The sequence below is a fragment of the Ambystoma mexicanum genome, chromosome 11, assembly GCF_040938575.1.
Source record: "Ambystoma mexicanum isolate Mex_15411 chromosome 11, UKY_AmexF1_1, whole genome shotgun sequence".
Classification (NCBI taxonomy): domain Eukaryota; kingdom Metazoa; phylum Chordata; class Amphibia; order Caudata; family Ambystomatidae; genus Ambystoma; species Ambystoma mexicanum.
The window spans coordinates 829,615,843-829,635,733 of record NC_090934.1 but is presented as its reverse complement, the minus strand read 5'-3'; the positions used below and the strand labels follow the sequence as shown (position 1 = coordinate 829,635,733).

Here is a 19,891-nt window from a genome sequence, read left to right as displayed (position 1 = left end):
TGGTGAGGGCATCATTGAGTGTTCAACAGAGAACACACGTGTCACTCATAAGCACCCTGTCGTGATGCCTTTACCTGCTTGTTATGTGTTCCTGTGATATTATGACATTTTTATTGGTTTTACTGGCATGTGCCTGAATTGAAATATAGGGTTTCTAGAGAATCTGACAAGGTAGTGCCCATTGAACAGGGCCTGCTTTACAAAGGGCCTTTACAATGGAGCAATCCCATTGAAAAACGCTTTGTAAATCAGGCCCACAGAGTATTAAACTTTTTTCATGCGATTGTATGAAAGCACACTTTAGAATGTGTTGCATGGTTAGCAAGCATAGAATAATGTCACCTCACTAAGAGAACCCGATCTTTAGTTAGATTAATTGCTCGAAAGCTGTTGACCCTTCATCCTCATTTGTTTGCGTTCAATGCAGACATCACATTTGGCTCTCTTGCCCATCCAGGTGCAACACAATAAAAGCCATGTCTACGTTATTTAAAATACTTTGAATGAAAGGTTTATACCTCAAATGTACCAGTGAGTGGGAGAAGCATGCTTAATGTTTAGGTGAACCAATATTACCTTGTTGCTTCAGCTAATCTAGATAGTCAGTGTTTTACATAGTATAACTGTTCACAATGTTCAATTCGTTTATTAAACTAAGTGTTTGCCCCGTAGGAGGAATTGTGAAGGGTGATGAAATTATGGCTGTAAATGGGAAGATTCTGACAGATGTTACAGTGACAGAAGCCCAGACGACACTGACAAAAGCTTGGAACAAAGGAGGGGTATGGTGCATTGTTCTTGTGCGGGGTATGGTTCTCTGATCTTGATGGGGTATGGAATTCTGATACTGTTTAGTGTATAACACTGCGATGTTGGGAGGCGTATGGCACTCCAATCCTGGGCGAAATATGGTGCTCTGATCTTGAGTGGGGAATGGCGCACCGATCTTGGATTGGCTATGGTGTGTAGTGGACTGTTTTTTGGCAACTATTAAATAAATCACCTCAGAGATTTCTCATAGAAAATGAGCGGGCCACAATGTAAATAAGCTTCCACATTCTCTTGGACCTAAGTGCAAATGTAATCGGCCCCCTGCGAGCAATTCATGCAGAGAAGCAAAATGAGCTCCTTTGTGATCATGTGATCAATGTAGTGCTAGCAGCCGATACTGTGGGCCAGATTGGTTGTTAAGGCCATTAGCACCCCGGGTTACCAAAGCAGCAACCTGGTATGCTAAAAAAAAAAAGTTTTTCCTTCCTACAATGGGACGCACACGGGGTCCCATTGTAGGAAGGAAAAACCTTTACCAACATGGCCCCCATGGAAAGGGAAGGCGGGCTCTATATGGAGCCCCTCTTCCCTTTCCATGGCAGCCGTTCTGAGCAGACAGGAAGGCGCGGCTGCAGCAGCAAGTTTGGGGGCAGGGGGATTAAAAATAAGAAAAAGGGTACAGGGGGGTGGGAGAAGATGGTGGCGGGGGTAGCCAGCCTCCAGGCGCCTTGGAACGCGGGCTTAGACCGGCGGTTCAAGCCTGCGTTCCTAGTCACCTGATTGGCTCACTCCCCCTGCCGGGTTCTAATGCCTATTGTTTTATGATGCACGTTATTGTCTTTTGACTCCTAACCAAGATGATCATGTGCTCATGTGCTCCATTTGCAGGATTGGATAGATCTAGTCATTGCTGTGTCTCCTCCCAAAGAGTATGATGATGAAATGTAAGTGCGTCAATATGCTTTGATTAAGACCATGTATCATGTGATCAACCGTATTTTCTTGGGGGAATGGGGCAGTATTTCCGACATGTACCTATTTCTGCACAATGTAAAGGGTCTGGGCTCATATGTGTGTCCCTTCGTACATGAATGCACTCATGCGCCTTCTGAAGAGACAGCTGCACACTGCTCCAACATACGCCATTTGCCTGCTCATTTGCCAACCGTTTCAATATTTAATTTGTGTTTGATCTGACGACCTGCAAAAGTTATCTGGCCTTTTTTTTTCTGTTATACTTGAAGGATATCATGATAGTTAGATGTCTAATTTCTCTGTGTTAGCCCATGCTTAGATCAGTGTATTATTATCGGTGAGCTTACCGGCACCCTTGTTTCCGTACCGCCAAACTTGTCATGAGGCCTAATGTTTGGATATGTGATTTAGAATGAATAATGTATGCTGTTCCCTGCTATGGATGGCTAAAGACATGCTTATGAGTAGATCTCATATGGTGCATTCCACTGATTGAACCCCCGCCAGACATGCCTGCACCTGCAACTAAACATGCAACTAAACATACAAAGTGCAATCTTGAATTATATATGAATAAGGTTGCTTCGAATAATGTCACTGCAAACCTATCCCAGGACATGTGTCGATCTGATACTGCTGGCAGCAATAAAGTGGGTGCCTTTGGTGAAGTTAGCAATCAAGATATAGCATTCATGGAATTCTCTGAGTCCCACAAAGTTAAACTACTTTCTCCAATAAGTAGGAGTGAATGGTTAATTGGGAAATTAAGGAGCAGGGATCAGGATTTAATGCTGATGTGTGGCTATGAGAGAATTTAGCAGCTGGACCACGCTCATTTCTGTTTCTGTGGTCCACTTATTGGAGGATTGGAAGATTAGGAGTGTGCAGTGAAGTGGAGTTTCCTAAAGGTGGCAAGATATGTCAGCTTGGTACAGTGGAAGACAGCAGCAACAACTGAGAAATAGTTCAGTTTGACGTAGCACAATTGGAACATGATCCAATCCCCTACTGTGAGATAGTCATGTATTCCTGATCTCATTTTTGAGGCACTCAGCAAACAATTTTGGTTTTGGGAGAAATAGTTTAGTCTGGGTGGCTCAGGTATCATGTTGTGCCTCCATTGTGTTTCAGACATCACACAAACTCATGGGGCATCTGTCCAGGCCAGTGTTTGGTTGTTCAGTTTAATATGGTGAAGGATATATAGCAAACCACTGAGGTGGAATGTTCTTTGGGTGTTTCTGTGCAGACCTTGACACTAGAAATGATAAAAACGTGATTGGCTGTTGTGATTTAGGCACTTACAAATTCTTAAAGGTAGTTAAATTATTTTTCCAAGGACTTTGTGGTTGATAATTCAGTACATTTTGATAGGAGTTTATATAGTTAAATGGAAAAAAAACTAAAGGAGGATTATTTAATATCTCAAAGAACCCCACATATCGATTGACTTAATTCAAAAAACGAATTAAGGAGAGACAGCCTTATTGAGACTTGTCAAAGGAGCAAAGATGCTGGTTGCTAAGCAAACAGGTTCACAAATTAAAATTAATACCCCATTTCACTCTTGTACACCACCCGAAACACTTTGGCAAACATGTTTACCAAATATAAACATGGCTAGAAATATTAGCTTCCTGTATGACAAGTAATGATATACTGGCCGAATTTAATGATAGTTTCTGAGAGGGATGGGCCATAAGGCTCTGCATCATCCACAAGGCTTTCTGGGGCTAGGGTCCTGTGAGGAATTCGACCATCCGCACAGGGATTTGGCGCTTGCCTGGTCTTTTTTCATTATTTAATAATGAAAATGAGTGATGGGAGACAACCTCATACAAATGTGTGAGGCCATCTGCTTCCCACACAAAAGGCATAGTCACGTGTACTCCGGGAAGACACAGCCTACAGGCGCCATCTTCCCCTGTCATATTCAGCTGGAATGTGACAGCCACTAGTACATCAAAGCATCTCAAGAAGGGGGAATAACACACCTTTGTCCAGCCATGGGCATCCTAATTTAAATATCAAAGGTTCTGCATTCCTTTTGTCTGATCCAGCTGGTGGCAGTGCATACTAACTAGATAATTGAAGCAAGCCTAGAGGAGAGGCTTGATTGTCGTACAGACAACAGGAAGGTGGGACTAACGCCTCTTTGGTATGCAATGTGTCAACTTGAAGCTAGTTCCCACCTCTCTGTATGAAAGGCAGTGAATGGCCTGTCTGGGTCCAGCAAATACCGCTTGTGTCCCTGCAGAGCAGACCCCTTTCAGAGGGATGAAGGATGTGATTTGGGAGAGACATGAATTTGCATCCCAGCTGAAACCTCAAGGGAAACCTGTGCTTTATTCAAGAGTCTCAGAGGGCTCAGTTCACCAGAGGGACACTTTGATCTACAACAGACAGGAAGATGGGTGAATGTTAGGTATATGTTGTCACCCCTTGTCTGTCCTGCAGAGCACTCTGGTCCTGACCTCATGCATAAAAGAAGATTGTTGGTGAGTACCCAGGGTTGGTTCATTAAGAAGGTGGGCTTAGCCTGCGCCAATCACTGGGGCCCATTAGACTTTAAGAGAAGGCTGAACACCTCACCTTCAGATCATCTGACAACTTTGAAAGGAGTACAAAGAAGGAAACTTTTGGACCTGGGCTGAAGGAACAGTCTACCTTACATCTTCTGCCAGTGAAGGAAGGCCAGGTGTTCCAAGAGGGAAGCAAGATCCCTCCCCTAAACATCTTGCAGGGAACAGAAGGAGATACCAGACTCAGAGGACCCATCCAGCAGCTCCAGAACCGGTACCCAGCCAGCACACAGCGTGCCCTGCTAGGTTCTGCCAGCAACCTTCTTAGGTGGGAAGTGCCGGAGAGTATCTGAACTAAGGACAAGGCCAATGCCTGCAAACACTCTCCTGAGCTTTGGGCCGACTACCTTGAAAGGACGATACGAGCCCTGCAAAGAAGCTACGAGGAGTGACACACAAGCATCATCCAGGGTCCATCTTTTAAGGACATTTTGGAGACAGTCGAGTCCTCGAAGCGCATCCGGCTGCACTGCTGACTATTGTCATGCCGCAGTCACCAGAGCTGTCTGAGCCACCTTGACCAGCATTCCAGATCCGCCAACCAGCACAGAGACAACAATTCTTGGCCCAGAGCTGCTGCGCCGGACAACCTGCAGACATCCGTCCAGCCTCACTTGCCAAAATGCCAGCCGCCTGGTACCCGCAGCTGTCTCAAGAACTTCTTCAGCACCAGGTACATTGTGGTTCTGCCCCCCTGGTCCTTCTCCAAAGGCACCTAGAGACAGTTACAACCCTTTGCCCCATTCGTGCTGGAACCGAATAATCTCGAACAGTAAGACTGATTACTTTATCAACTACCCTTCTGTCAATATCCAGAGTGCATCCCTTTCCTTCGTGAAACTGTCTGTGCTCTGTGTTCCTCTACAGGGTGGTCATATTTGTAGTGTTCTAGAACTGTCCGGTGTAGTAATAATAAAGTAGATATTTTTATACATCCTTGACTAGACAGTCGCTTTATCATTGGGCAATAATTGTATTTTTGCTGTGTTGCAACTAACCAACGATCCGCGATCTTGCAGAGATAAGCCTGCCATTCCGTTCAAGTTACCAAAATTGGACAAGGAGGTCTTATAATTAACTTGTATTCCAATCTGTTTGGATCCCTTCTGGTGTGCTAGAGGTGTGGGGTTGATTGATGGTTTAGAAAACAATATTCATCCCTGGACCATTGGTGCCCAAAAAGTTGATTTGTCACACGCCCCCACTACATCAAACTCTCTCTTCCAAAATTCCTTCCTTCTCAAGCCCTTTGCTCAGCTACCTCCAACTCCCTAAGGGTCAGACGATTCTACAGGCTGAGAGTGGGGGGTCGATCTCTTTCCTCTGCAAGTGCCTCCCTCTGGAATGGCCTCCCTGCCCCTCTCAATCTTGAGCTGGACCACCTGAAGTTCCGTGAGCAGCCATAGACTTTCCGCTTCTCCTCTGCTTTCTCTTTCGCTTTCCCCTGCTGACTTACCTGTCTGCTGCACCAACTGGTTGCTTGGCTCCCCAGAGTCTCACTTGTACCAGCTCCTCCATGATCAGAATTCCCTGCACTGCCTCCAGACCTACCATGCACTTAGGGGTTGTAACTATAACCTCTACAGTCCCCTGCCTCTTTGCACTTACCCAGAGCCTTGCTGCCCTGTATGCACTCACTCAGAGCAATTGCTGCCATGATTGCACTTCCCCTTTCCCTCTCCCTGGCACTTCCCCCTCTCCCTTCCCCCTGCACTTCTGCGCTGTTGCACTTGCACGATCTGAATGACACAATGCCTAGTATGATCTTTTGTCTTGTCCTCCTTCTGTCCCCCCACCTCCTTGTCACGTCTAGAAACACTTGTGTACAGGCACATTATAAATGACATATCATATCATATAGAGGAAATTTGCACTTAGACATTGCTTCTGGTTAGCATTCCAGATAGTGAAATCTTCTATACACTTAATGTCAAATGTGACAAATTATTGAACTATCTTTCATTGGAGCTTCAGGGTTTAAAATTGAGATTCAATGAGCGGGAGGTAAACCAGCTGCGTCGGACATCACCCTGTAGGCAGAAGCTACTGCAGCGGAACCAGGAGCTACCAGAGATGCTCCTTTAACTACTTGTCCATTTTGTATGAATCATGTTGTTTAAATGTGTATTAGATGTGTTCTAATTCTTCTTTATTAACATTCTCAAATACTTAAATTTAATGTCACATTTACATGTTGGAAAGTCACTGGTTGGCTCTAGGAGCCAAAAGTAGCTCCTGGTAGATGTTGGTTTCAGGCTAACCAAGCTCCACTATGCTAAAAGCAGGAGCTAAATAGCTCCCAGTTCCCCTCTATTTCAAACCCTGGAGCTTACACAGTACAGAGAATTATACTATGATGGACTGGATTTCAAAATCACAGGGCAGCCACTTCTTAATAGACACCAAAAAGCAAAGGAAAAATAATTTGCTTAACTAAAACTAAGAAAAACGTGCAGAACTGTAACTGTATTATATATCTATAGACAAAACGGTGCCAAGCTGATACAACTTGGATGGAAAGTTACAGCGTGAGCGCCAAATGATTACACGTGCACACGTGGGTATAGTTACAAAACACAGCAGAAAGCTGTACATTTATGTAAGCATTAAAATCAGCAGTCTCAGAATGGTAGGACTGTAATTAGAGATCATGGCAAATGCAAAATACTACCCAAAGGTAGCAAAGAAATCGCCACGCGTTTCATCTGTGAATCAGGCTTCCTCAGGCTGTCATTCAGTTTTTGTTTTCATTTGCTTGTTTTAATAAAGTAATGGACATTTTGACATCCTGGTCATTAGGAGGTCATATGATACTGATGTAAAGTCGGAATAATGATAGTCTAGGGGTCGGCCATCTTGGACTAGTGTCGATACCTATAGGACTATATATAAAACCGAATGGTAAAATATCAAAACCTCAAATAGATGTTGAAAGTTTAGTTCAAGCAATCTTGAATGACCAGTAATGAACACAAAGTCAATGTCCAACAGAAATACAGTTAAATTGTGCCTCAATTTACAATAAAATGGTGTCTAATGAGTTCCTGGATAAGCACCAATTCTGTTCCATAACTCTATCCCTCAAAGAAGCTACAATGAGTAAGTATGGGGACAAAAAAGCATGGCGGCATGGCAAAGGTCAATTAAGACATCGAAAGTGCTAGTGCATAATTATTAAGCAAGCGTATAAAGGGCCTGAATGTCATTTCCAATTAGCCTGTAAAGTGCAAAAGTGCATCATTGTGGTAGGGGACTGATCTAGAAATGTCCCATATACGATATGGAGAAATGTCCATAACTTATAATAATACTTTGAACTTGGAATGTAACCAAGTATATAAATGTAAGCTCATGGTAACTGGAAAAAGTTAACAATGACATTCACCAGTAACTATGTGTGTGTTCGATGAGACTCAGATAGTATCGTACTGTTAATGAATGACACTAAAATTAATACTAAGAAATGTATATACATTGCATTACCAGTGTAATTATAAATGTATATGATGTGTAATAGCAATAAACAGTAATGAGCCAGTATTCCATAAAAAGTCCAAGTGCATGCTGGTCTATTCAAGACCATCTGGTCAAGTAGACAGGTCTTGCAGATGACTAAATGACACCAATTATAAAATGATGACCATAAGATCAAAAACAAATCACATAGTAAATGAATAACAGTTTCAAAGTAATCATCTAATATCACAAAAATACAACCTCAAGAAAATCTTCAACTCGTATGAAAAATAAATAAGTGAAAAAGTAGAAACATGCAAAAATGGTACAATATTCAAATTGAAAAAGTCAAACTCGATCAACATTTCTTCCCAGAATTCATCAACAATTACATAAAGAAATTCATCAAGACATTCATCAAAAATACATCAAAAATACATTGAAGAAACGGAACCACCAGGGGGCGCCGAGATGCACTGACGCATCCGCACTGGTCTCCTCCAAAGGGCGCTGTAAGTGGGACCTGAGCCCCCCCCGGACCCCCAGGAGTGCAGTGCCGACCCCCCGCGGATCAACGACACAGCGGTGCCCCCGCGGCCCCAACTCCGATCTCCAGGCGTGGAGATTTCACTGAGTTCGGACCCTCGGAGAGAGGAGGGAGAAGGAGCTCCGCCTTCCCCCGCGCCGCGGCTCCGCAGGAAGTAACGGAGAGCCGCGGCTCGGATAGGCCCCGCGGGTGCTGTCCCCCTCCGCGTTGAACTTTCTCGGGGCGGACCCTGCCTTTCTCGGGGCGGATCCTGCCTTCTTGGGGCCCCGTGCGGAGCCACCCAGGATCTCGGGCAGTGCCAGCCTTCCCCAGCACCGCGGCCCCTGGAGCGGGGCGCCGCCAAGTCGCGGCCTACGCGAAGCTTCCATCTCAGCCGGACGGCGCGGAAGAGCGCCCCCCCTGGCCTTCTGAGCTTGGGAGCCCTCCTGAATCCGGGCGGGTTTGCGCAGTGCTCTGGGCTGCGCCCCGCTTCACTGGGGTGCTGCATGCTGGGCCTCCCCCGAGCCCACCGCCGGACTGTGGAGCTGGCGCAGAAGCGCACTCAGGAGGCGCGGCCTGCCCTCCTGGAATTTATCAACCCCATCGACAGCCACGGAGCCAGTCTTCATCGGAGGCCCCCAAAGGTAGGGGCCCCCACAAAGGTGCCCACGACGATCCCTACACCCCTCCTCAAGCAGGCCTTCTCTACACAGCTTGGGAACCGCACGACGGGAGCTTAGGGGCGAGGGTGCCCCAAATCGACAACCTGCAACCAGCGCCACGGAGAAAAAGAAAGGGTACCCCCCTGGGTCCCCCGCAGCATTTCTGGAATGACCACAAAGAACGCCAATACTGTGGCGACTTGAATCAGACTCGGGACGAGGAGCGATGGGCCCGTATCGGCTGTGCCTCGGAGACCTGGCTTGAGCGACCTCCCGCCTCAACAGTGAGTACAACGCTGAGGCCGTATACAGGATAGACCCCCCACTGCCCTCCCCCGGGCATAGTCTGGTAACCCGGCGGTACTGCCCATTGGGCCTAGGGCACTGGGGAAAAGATCCCGTGGTGTTGGTCGGGGGAGGCCTATGAACTGGAAGGAATCCCTGCAGAGATTTCGACGTAAACCTTCAGGCTCGCCAACCCGCCCGGAGATGGCAGCCCCGACACCCCTGGACATGTCTGACACTAGCACGGTCACCAGAGGCATGGCGGCCCTCCTGGAGGAAATAAGAGGTTTCAGAGCAGACATAACGCTACGGCTGGATACCCTGGATAAAAAAGTGGACAACATAGACGACAGGGTCCAAGCGCTTGAAAATAACACAGCCTCGAATGACATTTTCGAGACGCAATTCGACATGCGCCTATCGGAACTTGAGAGGAGAGAAGAGAAATGCTCCCTGAAATTGGATGATCTGGAAAACAGGGAACAGCGCTGTAATCTTCGCTTTCTGGGGTTCCCGGAACGGGAGGGTGAAACGCAAATGGACATAATCAAAGCTGTGAACGCAGTGGTGGGGTCTCTCTTCGAGGGGGCGAACACGAATGAACCCACAATTGACAGAGCCCACAGGGCGGGAGCGATCAACAGAAGCCCCAGGTCCATTCTTGTGCGTTTCCATTACTTCACGGAGAAGAACAAAATACTGGAACTGGCGCGTAAGAGGGGCCCGGTGGACTGGGAGGGAGCCCGGATCTCGGTGTATCAGGATCTGTCCGCCTTCACCCTGGCAAGACGCCGCCTCTGTTCCCCGCTGACGAAAATGCTCCAAGCCAAGGGGGCCCGATACAGGTGGGGATACCCTTTTTCGCTCTCCTTTGAACTGGATGGGTATAAGTATGCCCTGGTCACGGAGGATGACATTCGCAGGGTGTCGGGCGAACTTCTCGGAGAACCAAACGTGGAGGGGGAGGACCAAGAACGTGGAATAGAGCCCGTCGGACCCGGAAGAATCAAGGCTTCTCAGGAGAGACGTAAAGTCCGAGGCCACAGGAAATTCAGAAGAGTGGCTCCGGCATCCCCGGGGCAACCTGACACTTGAGGAATCCCAGGATACTTCACGGTCAAGTTTGACTTCCATGTCTTTGGGGGAAACACTGTGATCATTTGTATTCTGAACATGATAAGGGGGGGGGGCTCAAGTTGGGGTTTTAGGATAGTTTAAGAGCCCGGAGGAAGGAGACAATGGTGGCCTGGCTCAGCGACAAGATGAAGCCGCTGGTCTACCAGGCGTTCAGGGGGGAGGGGGTAGGGGGGAAGGAAAGGTTGGGGTTAGTTTGAGGGGATTCTAATGGGGCCAAGCCAAGTTTTCTGGTCTGTTTTGTAACAGTGGTTTTGTTATTGGATTATAGCGGGAGGTGGAAGCACTGTGAGAGCGCTGGAATTATTCGTCCCGAGAAGGGAGACATGGGCTCTTACCATTGCTATGATGGATGATTCCTTGCAATATTTGACAGTGGGTTCGCTAAATGGGCGGGGACTCAACTCTCCCACCAAAAGGTCCTTGCTGGTAAGGGAATTCACAAGGCTCCGGCTCCATTTCTTATTTGTACAAGAAACACATTGGGTTCGGGACAGGGAACCAAAGCTGAGAGCTAAGGCTATTGAACAGGTCTATGCAGCGTCCTTCCGGGCCAAGAAACGGGGAGTGGCCCTATTGGTTTCCCCCGGGGCTCGTTTCGTTCTCAAAGCCCAAAGGTCAGACCCGGAAGGACGATACATCATGGTTAAGGGGGAGGTGAGGGGTCGGCTGTTCACCATGGTCGGTATCTATGCTCCGAATGAGGCGCAAGATGTCTTTTGGATGGGGATGAGAGAGAAAATCGTAGCTTTCTCCGAGGGTACTTTACTGGTCGGGGGGGATTTTAATATGGTTCTCTGCCCTGATAGAGATAGGAGTTCGCCCAATCCACACCCCAACCAACGCCTCCAAAAAAAACTGGCCGTGGCATTTCAATCAGTTAACGACGATCTGGGCTTGAGCGACACAAACCACACAGACAAAGATCGAGACCCTGACTTCACTTTTTTCTCGAAACCTCATGCCACTTTCTCCCGCATTGATCACATCTTGGTGGATGCCACGGTCCGGGGCGAAGTCACCGAATCAGGGGTAGAGGTGGTTCCCTGGACAGACCACGACATGGTTAGAATAAAAATGGGTGTGCCCCCGGCCCCGCCACCCGGGTCCTTATGGAGGTGTAATGACCTCCTTCTACATGACAAAGAGGTGCGACAATCCCTCCTTACAGCCATTACTGAATACTTCTCTATCAACGACAATGGGGAGGTCGGAGTCATGGGGGTTTGGGAGGCGTTCAAGGCGACTATTAGAGGCATTCTCATCGGGACAGGTTCAAGAAAAAAGAGGGAGAGGGGACAGGAGGAGGCACAGTTGAGGAAAAAGATAGAGGCTATCCAACCTGGTGGGAAACTAAAAACACAAATGTTCCCCGGGAAGTGGGAGGAACTCCAAAGGTTGCGCTCAAGCCTAGCAGATCTCCAGGTTGGACAAACGGAAAAAAAGCTGTCCTTCCTGAAACAGAAGTACATGGAAAAGGGGGAAAAGGCTGATAAAATACTTGCTTGGAGGCTCCGGGAGCTCAGACATAGTAGGAGGGTTAATTCCATCCGGCCACCGGGAGGGGAGCCAACTGCAAGGGACAGCAAAATAGCTGAACACTTTCGGCACTATTATGAACGCTTATACAGCTCGGAATACACAGGGGACGGAACCGAGATCGATAGTTTCTTGGACTCTTTCCCGATTCCCGGCCTCTCACCTGAAAAGGCAGACATATTGGATCTCCCTGTATCTCCAGAGGAGATAATAGATACCATATCCTCCTTGAAGAGTGGAACAGCCCCAGGCGACGATGGGTTTACAGTCAAATTCTATAAGACTTTCCGGTCCACGCTAGCCCCGTTTATGTCCAAAATGTTCAACTCGGCACTTGACCGGGGCACCCTCCCACCTTCAATGATGTCAGCACTGATAGTAGTAATCCCTAAAGAGGGGAAGGACCCTTCCCAGTGTCAATCATATCGCCCCATTTCCCTTCTCAATGTGGATGTCAAGATCCTGGCCAAACTTCTGGCGAACAGGCTGGCAAAACTCCTCCCTTCACTTATACACGGAGATCAGGTAGGGTTCATCCCGGGACGCCAGGGGTCCGAAAGACCCTAGACCTCATGCACGAGGCCTCTAGGCAGTGGGAAGAGGGCTACCTGCTAGCGCTAGATTCAGAGAAGGCCTTTGACCGTGTCGAGTGGCCTTATATGGGCAAAGTGCTCCAGAAAATGGGCCTTGGGGAGAATTTTTGTAGATGGGTCTCCACACTATATAATACTCCCACGGCAAGAGTTCTGGTTAACGGCGGTACGTCGGAACCCTTGGCTCTGTCTAGAGGAACCCGGCAAGGCTGTCCCCTTTCCCCCCTTCTATACGCTCTGGCAATGGAGCCACTGGCCATCGCGATCAGAGCGGACTGTGGAATTATGGGGATACGCTGTGGTGACTGCGATTTTAAACTTTCACTATTTGCCGACGATATCTTGGGGTACCTAACCAACCTCCAGGTCTCTCTACCCAGATTATTTGATCTTATAAACCACTATGGGGCCTTCTCGGGGCTTAAGATAAACGCCTCCAAGTCTAGTATTATGCCAATGGGTCTCGGGGACAAAGACATTGGGGATCGCTCGGAACTCCTGGGAGTAAGCATAGAACGTGTATCCACCAGGTATTTGGGCACTAGCATTCCTAGGAACCTTTCGCTGATATATCAGTATAACTTCCCGGAGATCCTGGCCAAAATCAGCAGTGACCTCAAACGCTGGGCTCCCCTTACACTCTCCTGGTTTGGCCGTATGGTAACGGTTAAAATGAACATACTGCCTCGCCTCCTGTATCTCTTTGCAGCCCTCCCTGTGGTCATTCCTGAATCCTTCTTCGAGGTTCTACAGGCCCGCGTCCTCCAGTTTATATGGGACGGGAGAAGACCAAGAGTCAAATTTTCCACCCTGACTCTGCCGAAATCTCATGGTGGATTTGCCCTCCCCGACTTCAGATTATACTATAAAGCAGCTCAGCTCCGGGTGATGATGGAGCACATGCGAGAGGATATGAGGACATACTGGACATATATAGAAGATGTCCACACACACCCTAAAAAAGTTAGAGATCTGCTATGGGCCTCCCCCAGAACCATCCCCTCCTATCTCAGAGAACACCCCACACTGGCAGTCTTATGGACACTCTGGAAGCCGAATAAAGATAACAAAATGCTGTCGTCCTGGCCGGCCCCTTTAACGTCTCTATGGGGTCCCCCTATCAACCTAGACACCAGAGGCTTCCGCGACACGCAAGCCTGGTCAGACATGGGGTTGGAGAGAGTTTCCCAGCTCTCCCGTGAGGAGGGCTTCATTGACTACGAACAATTGACCGAAGCACTGGGGGATAAACCACCAACGATCTTTGAGTACTTGCGTTTGAAGGGGATTCTGACCCATCCTCGGTGGGCTGACAATCTAACCCGCCCCCTCACCCCCTTTGAAGAAGTATTAACTAAAAGTGTCACTCGAAAGGGCTCCCTGTCCAAGTTCTATAGTACCTTGATAACGGCCAATCTGGAGGGGAGGCAGCCCTTCAAAGGTATATGGGAAGAAAGGCTGGGCATGGCATTAGATGATCATACATGGAGGGCAGTTTTCAAAACCATATTTACTGGTACTTTGTACACTGCAGCCATGGAGCATACTTTCAAGATTCTCCACTCCTGGCATCGCCCCCGAGACACCCTCTCCAAAATGTTCGCGGAAGTATCCCCCTACTGTCCTAGGCTATGTCACCAAAGAGGCACATGGTTCCATATGTGGTGGGGATGCCCGGTTATTCAGGTGTTCTGGTCGGAGCTTCTCAGCTGGATTAAGGATATAGAGGGATTCTGTCCAACGCTTCTCCCCTTAGAAATCCTCCTGGGTACTCCCATGCCGGAGACGAAACAAACTGCATTCCCAAGGGTCATCGGGGCCATGCTGAGGGCGGGGAGGCTAGCACTGGCCCAAAAGTGGAAAAGCGCTTTTGCACCAACCAAGGAGGAGTGGCTCGGTAAATTAAGGGCTATATTCACTTATGAAAAACTTACTGCAGTAAAAAACGATAGAGTCTTGGAGTTCTCACAGGAATGGACAGCAGTTCTCCTCCACGATGACTGTGTCTCTATGCGACTGTAATGATGGATCCCAATATGTATCTCCCGGGCTCACCCCAGCGCCGGCCCTAGAACGGGAGACTGCCCAACATTTTGCTTGGATCCATGCTGCTCCCACGATGTGAAATTGTATAACAAATGCATATAACGATGTTCAAAAGTTCTCACTGTTGCTTCCGTAAACTGCAAAAACCTCAAAGCTTGGTATGTTGCAAAGTTGGGGGGGAGGGGAGGGTGGGGGGTGGGGGAAGGGAATTATGTTGAAAAAAGTTGGGGGGGGGCGGGAGGGGGATGGCGGGAGGGGAGTAAAAAGTAAAAAATTCTGTCAGTTATGTTGGCCTGGTGTATTCCTGGTAGGGATTGCTCGTGCACCCTACCTTATTTGTATTATGTCAATAAAAACAAAGTAAAAAAAAAAAAATACATTGAAAATGTCATCAGATAATTCAAAAATACATATATCAGAAAATTACAACATTTACTGAAAAATTGACCAATAGATATTCAATGTTGAAAGGTCAGGCTATAAGACACTGCCCACAAAATGGCATGAATTACTCAACTGTGCTGATGTAATAATAGCATTAGTTGAGGAACACAAAATGTTGTTCATCCCCATTGATGCCTAGAGGTTTAAGAATCTCAAAGCGGAGGAGTTTAGCCTCCAATTGCCTCAATTTTAATTGCCTGTTGCCTCCTCGTAAATGTTTGAGAATGTGTGCTAGTCCTGTAAACCTCATGCAGCTTAGATCTTTGTTATGATGTTATAGAAAATGGACTGTCATAGAGTAGTTTAAATCTGTATTTTTAATGGCTCAGTAGTGTTGTAGGATTCTAAGCTACAGAGGGCCAATGGTGGAGCCTATATACCTCAACCCACATGTGCATCTATAAGATAGACAGTGAACTTTGACAGTCGAGTAATCCTATGTTTGTAAATCCATGCTTTATCCCTTCATGGCAATATTGTTTTCTGTGTTATGTGTAATTTCAAAATTACACATTTGACATTTTCTACAAGTGTAGAAGCCATTGGGGTTATTTGAAGTAGGCAACCAACTCTTCTGAGAATCACACCTGGAAAGCTCATATAGAAGAGAGGGTGCCTTAGAAAAAGTAAGCATAGAATAGCTGGAAAGGTCCTGTTTTAGATCTCTATCTGTCAACAGGACTGGCCAATGTTTTTTGAGGATAGATCTAATCCTGCCTGATTGATGATGAAGGTCGTAATGTACCTTATATCTTCAGAATAAGCCGATTTTTTTTTTGTGTTAGTAAAATTCAGAAGCTCTTTTCTATCTTTAGATCTAGCCCTTTCAAATGCACTAGTGACTTCCCTGGAGGTATAACCACGTTGTAAAAAATGTTCACATAAACTGGCCGATTCTTTCAGGAAGTAATCTTCCGTAGAACTATTACGGCGTGCCCGTGAGAATTCACCATAAGGTATAGACTTAATCAAGGGCGCTGGATGATGAAAAGCTGCATGGAGAACAGAGTTGCCACTGGTGGGTTTTCTGTATAGATCAGAGGTAAGTTCATCCTTAACAATCTTAAAGTTGATATCTAAGAAAGTAAGCTCAGTGGCACTGGTGACCATGGTCAATTGCAAATTCATGGCATTATGATTTTATGATTTAAGCAAGACACATACCTAGTCAGTTTTCATAAGGACCATTCCAAATTAAAAACAGATCATCAATAAATCTATACCATACAACTACATGTTCTACAAAGTCATTAAATTCGTCACTCCAATCTATGGTCTGTTCCCACCAACCCATGTATAAATTAGCATAGGTGGAAGACATGTGTTTTATCAAAGGTATTGGCAAGCTTGTGTACCAAATGAATGATCAATCGAAGTATAGAGAGATAATACATCCAATGAAACCAGAATGTAACTTTGTTCTGAATTAGAATATTGATGGGCCTGGGATGGTAGGTTTATGAGGTTTTACTAGGGACACATCCTTGACACGTTTATGTTACTGCCGCAGAGTAGCCAATAGGCAACTGATTCATTAAGACTTCTGTTGGCCAGATCATTTGGGTCTTTATTTATAGATTATAATTTGGATCTTAGTTTGGATCACAAAGGGAACAATGGGAGTACTAAGCAATCACTATTGAGTTCCAACTGTTAAGGTGGCCCCAAAATTCCAGATAGGCCCAGAGGAATCAGAGTCAATCCATCCCAGACTCAATGACAGAGTAGACAATGTGCACAGCAAAACCCAACTGTATTCACATCGAAAATAAGCCGGCACAGCATAAAATCATTGCAATCTCATCGCTCTCAACATGCTTATCAAAAACAATTGCTTAAGTACTACAAAACTCATCATCAATTATGTCATCACGTAATATCTCTTTACAAAACCTATGGGGAATGGGGATATGTTAGTGGGTTTGGCTACATATAAAATCCATACAGGTTAAACAGTTAATTGCGTTACAAGGATTTTATGGCTCCACCTGGAACCACCGCTATATTGATAAAGGTTAAAATACATCATCTTCACAGTAAGGCATTGGTTGGCATACTACTTGATGGGCGGCATGTCTCTAAACATTGCTAACCAACCTTGAGCACTTGAGAGGTCATCAGGATATGAACCAGACAGAGAGTAGGGGGAGCGAAGCCCATGGAATTTTCTTCCTTCAATTAAAGGTTAACATCCCTCATTCTCAGGCCATGAGACTGGGCAGTCCCTTTGTAGTTGGTATTGGGTGGCGCCTCATCTCTTTGTGTGCATTTAGAGAGTATGGCAGATGTCCTATCTGTGTTTGCTTCTAATTAATTGCCAGTGTTCTCCAGTGATGTGTCACGTGCAAAGGGAGCGTGTTTAGAATAGATTTACCTTCTATTTATTAAGATTTCAGCTTATATTAATGTGTGCACCGTGCTTACCATTGCCACTAGGGACACTCTTGAGTTATTCTTCATGGAGCCTTTTTGGCTTACTGTTTCATTGCCCCTGACGAACAAAGGCTGGTTGTGCTCTTATAACACTTTATTTAATATGGGAGTATACTGCCTGAGTCTTGGGAATTGATATCTCTTGCCTTTGTTTCACTGTTCCAATCCTCCCTAATTTTACATTAACGTTGTCAATAGTTGCCAGCCGCTACCTGAGCTTTGCACTAATATGTATTTCTGTGTATTCAGCCCTTTGAGTTTTCCGGAGGCTTCGAGGCTTGTGATCATTCAGAGATGTGGTTCGACTTCAATTTTTAATAAGATGGCGCTACTTCATTCTTGCTTCTGTGTTAATGAGCTATAGTCACATGTCATTCATGTTGTATTCAATTTATACATTGGTCATGTTAGTGTTCTTTTTGTCTGTGGATGCTATGTTAATTGCTATGTTACTTTTCTTCATGTCTAAATGCATATATTACCTATTACATGTGTTTTTCATGTGGAGTGCATGTTTGCTTCGTGTCTAATGCAAGCTTTTCTACTGTCATAATGTTAGTTTGAATGTTTTTTTCCATCTTCAGCTCACTTTGTTCCCAAACCCTGCTGTACCAGTGGGAGATAAGGATCAAAGGACTGTTTCAAAGAGTAACGTTTTTCCCCGTTACAGTATTGGTGTGGGGAAGGGGCAGAAGCTATGAATGACGTATTCATCTGCCTACTGACATCCCCCCCCTCTGGTCGAGTCCTTGACCACTGCCATTCTTCTGCTTTCGCAAATAGGGCACTTTGGGTACCCATGGTTTACTCATCCCCCTCAAGTTACCTCCACATCTCACGTGTTTGTCTGGACTCCAGGTTAAATAGCATTCCCCTGAGTCACAATATACCCGGTGCTCTGTGTAATTGTGGGGGCCATGAGGATAGGCGAATTTTGACCCAGGAGGTGCAATGGGGATCTCCATTATTTGGGTACGGGGAAGTCATCCGTCTGTGTATATGATATGATATGATATAATATGATATGATATGGCATTTATAACGCGCCTATACACAAGTGTTTCAAGGCACGACGAGGCAAGGGAGGGGGAACACAGGGAGGACAGACAACGATCCTACTAGGCCATTCAGATCGCGCAAGTGCATGGGAAGGGGGAAGGGACAGTGCAGTACATGGGAATAGATAATAACAATAAGTAACAGTAATGGCCAGCAGGTGGCAAGTGCAAGGGTAAGTGCAGACATCAGGTGTCAAGTGCTGGTAGGGGGACTGAAGGGATACAGAGACAGGCTCCAAGTGCAGGGGTTGCCAGGCAGGCAGTGCAGGTGTGTGTGACTGGTGAGGGGGGACCTGGGCCCAAGATCAGAGGGTGTCCAGGTAACCAGTGCAGTTCTGGTTACAGCTGGCTGGCCAGCAGGGGAGAGGAGGAGAAAAAGCAGAAGCAAAGAGAAAGCTTTTGAGGTGCTTCCGGAACCGGAGATGGTTCTCCTTAAGTTTATGGGAGGCAAGGAGGCTGTTCCAGTGGGAGGCCCCAGATGAAGAGAGAAATCTACCACCAACTTGTTGCTTGGAGAAGCGACTGACCCTGAGGGAGTTGGAGGCAGATAAGCGAAGAGCTCGAGAATGAAGATATTAAGGAAAAGAGAGTATTGAGGCCCTGTGCCCCAGAAGACCTTGTGGACAATGCATAGGGTTTTGAACTTAATCCTCACAGCCACTGGGAGCCAGTGCAGGGATTTCAGTCCTGGGGAGATACGATCAGTGGGCTTGAGGCCAAGGACAAGTCTCGCAGTCCTGTTCTGAATGAGTTGCAAAGGGCGGAGAGTAGAGGCAGGCAGATTTAGAAAGAGGCTGTTGCTGTAGTCCAGCCTAGAGAGACCCAGAGCTCTGGAGACCGTGAGCTTCTTGGGGAAGGAGAGGAAAGGAAGAATACCTCTGAGGAGGTGCAGCTGGTAGTGTGACTTCTTAGAGACGTCAGAGATGTGGGGAGAGAAGGAGAGTGTGGAGTCAAAGATGATCCTGAGCTTTTTAGCCTTGCAGGTGGGAGTACGAAGAGGGCCAAGAGAGGCCGCCCAGAGAGCTACAGGGAAGGTGGGAGTAGGTGTGCCGTTGTATACTCATGCACGTGAGTATACAAGTTTATCACTATTTTCATTCTTACTGCCTTTTTGGTCGTTTTTTTGCATTCGTTTATGGTTATTCTCAAGACAAGTAGTACTAGTAGCAGTATGCCCACTAATATTTTGAATGCGTTAGCCAACCACAGGGGTATCCATGAGAACAGGTATGTAAACCAGTCATTATTCCTCATTGTGGGTAGGTATGTATGTGCAGCAAGTGACAGTCCAATTTTTGCACACATGCCACCCTACATGGCAGGAATGACGTCAAGAACATACTTATTTTAAGAGTCATGAGCCTGACTGCTCTCAGCTCTTCCCTTA

At 46.5% G+C, this 19,891-nt stretch overlaps 1 protein-coding gene across 2 annotated transcripts in view; it reads left to right on the top strand.

The window, feature by feature from the left end:
* USH1C (USH1 protein network component harmonin) overlaps positions 1-19,891 on the top strand; it is an 844,250-nt gene that overhangs the window by 796,438 nt on the left and 27,921 nt on the right. For both annotated transcript variants that reach the window (XM_069623780.1, XM_069623779.1), the window contains 2 exons: positions 673-782; positions 1,660-1,715. In XM_069623780.1, coding sequence (XP_069479881.1) covers positions 673-782; positions 1,660-1,715 — 166 coding nt within the window. The remainder of the gene's footprint in view (positions 1-672; positions 783-1,659; positions 1,716-19,891) is intronic.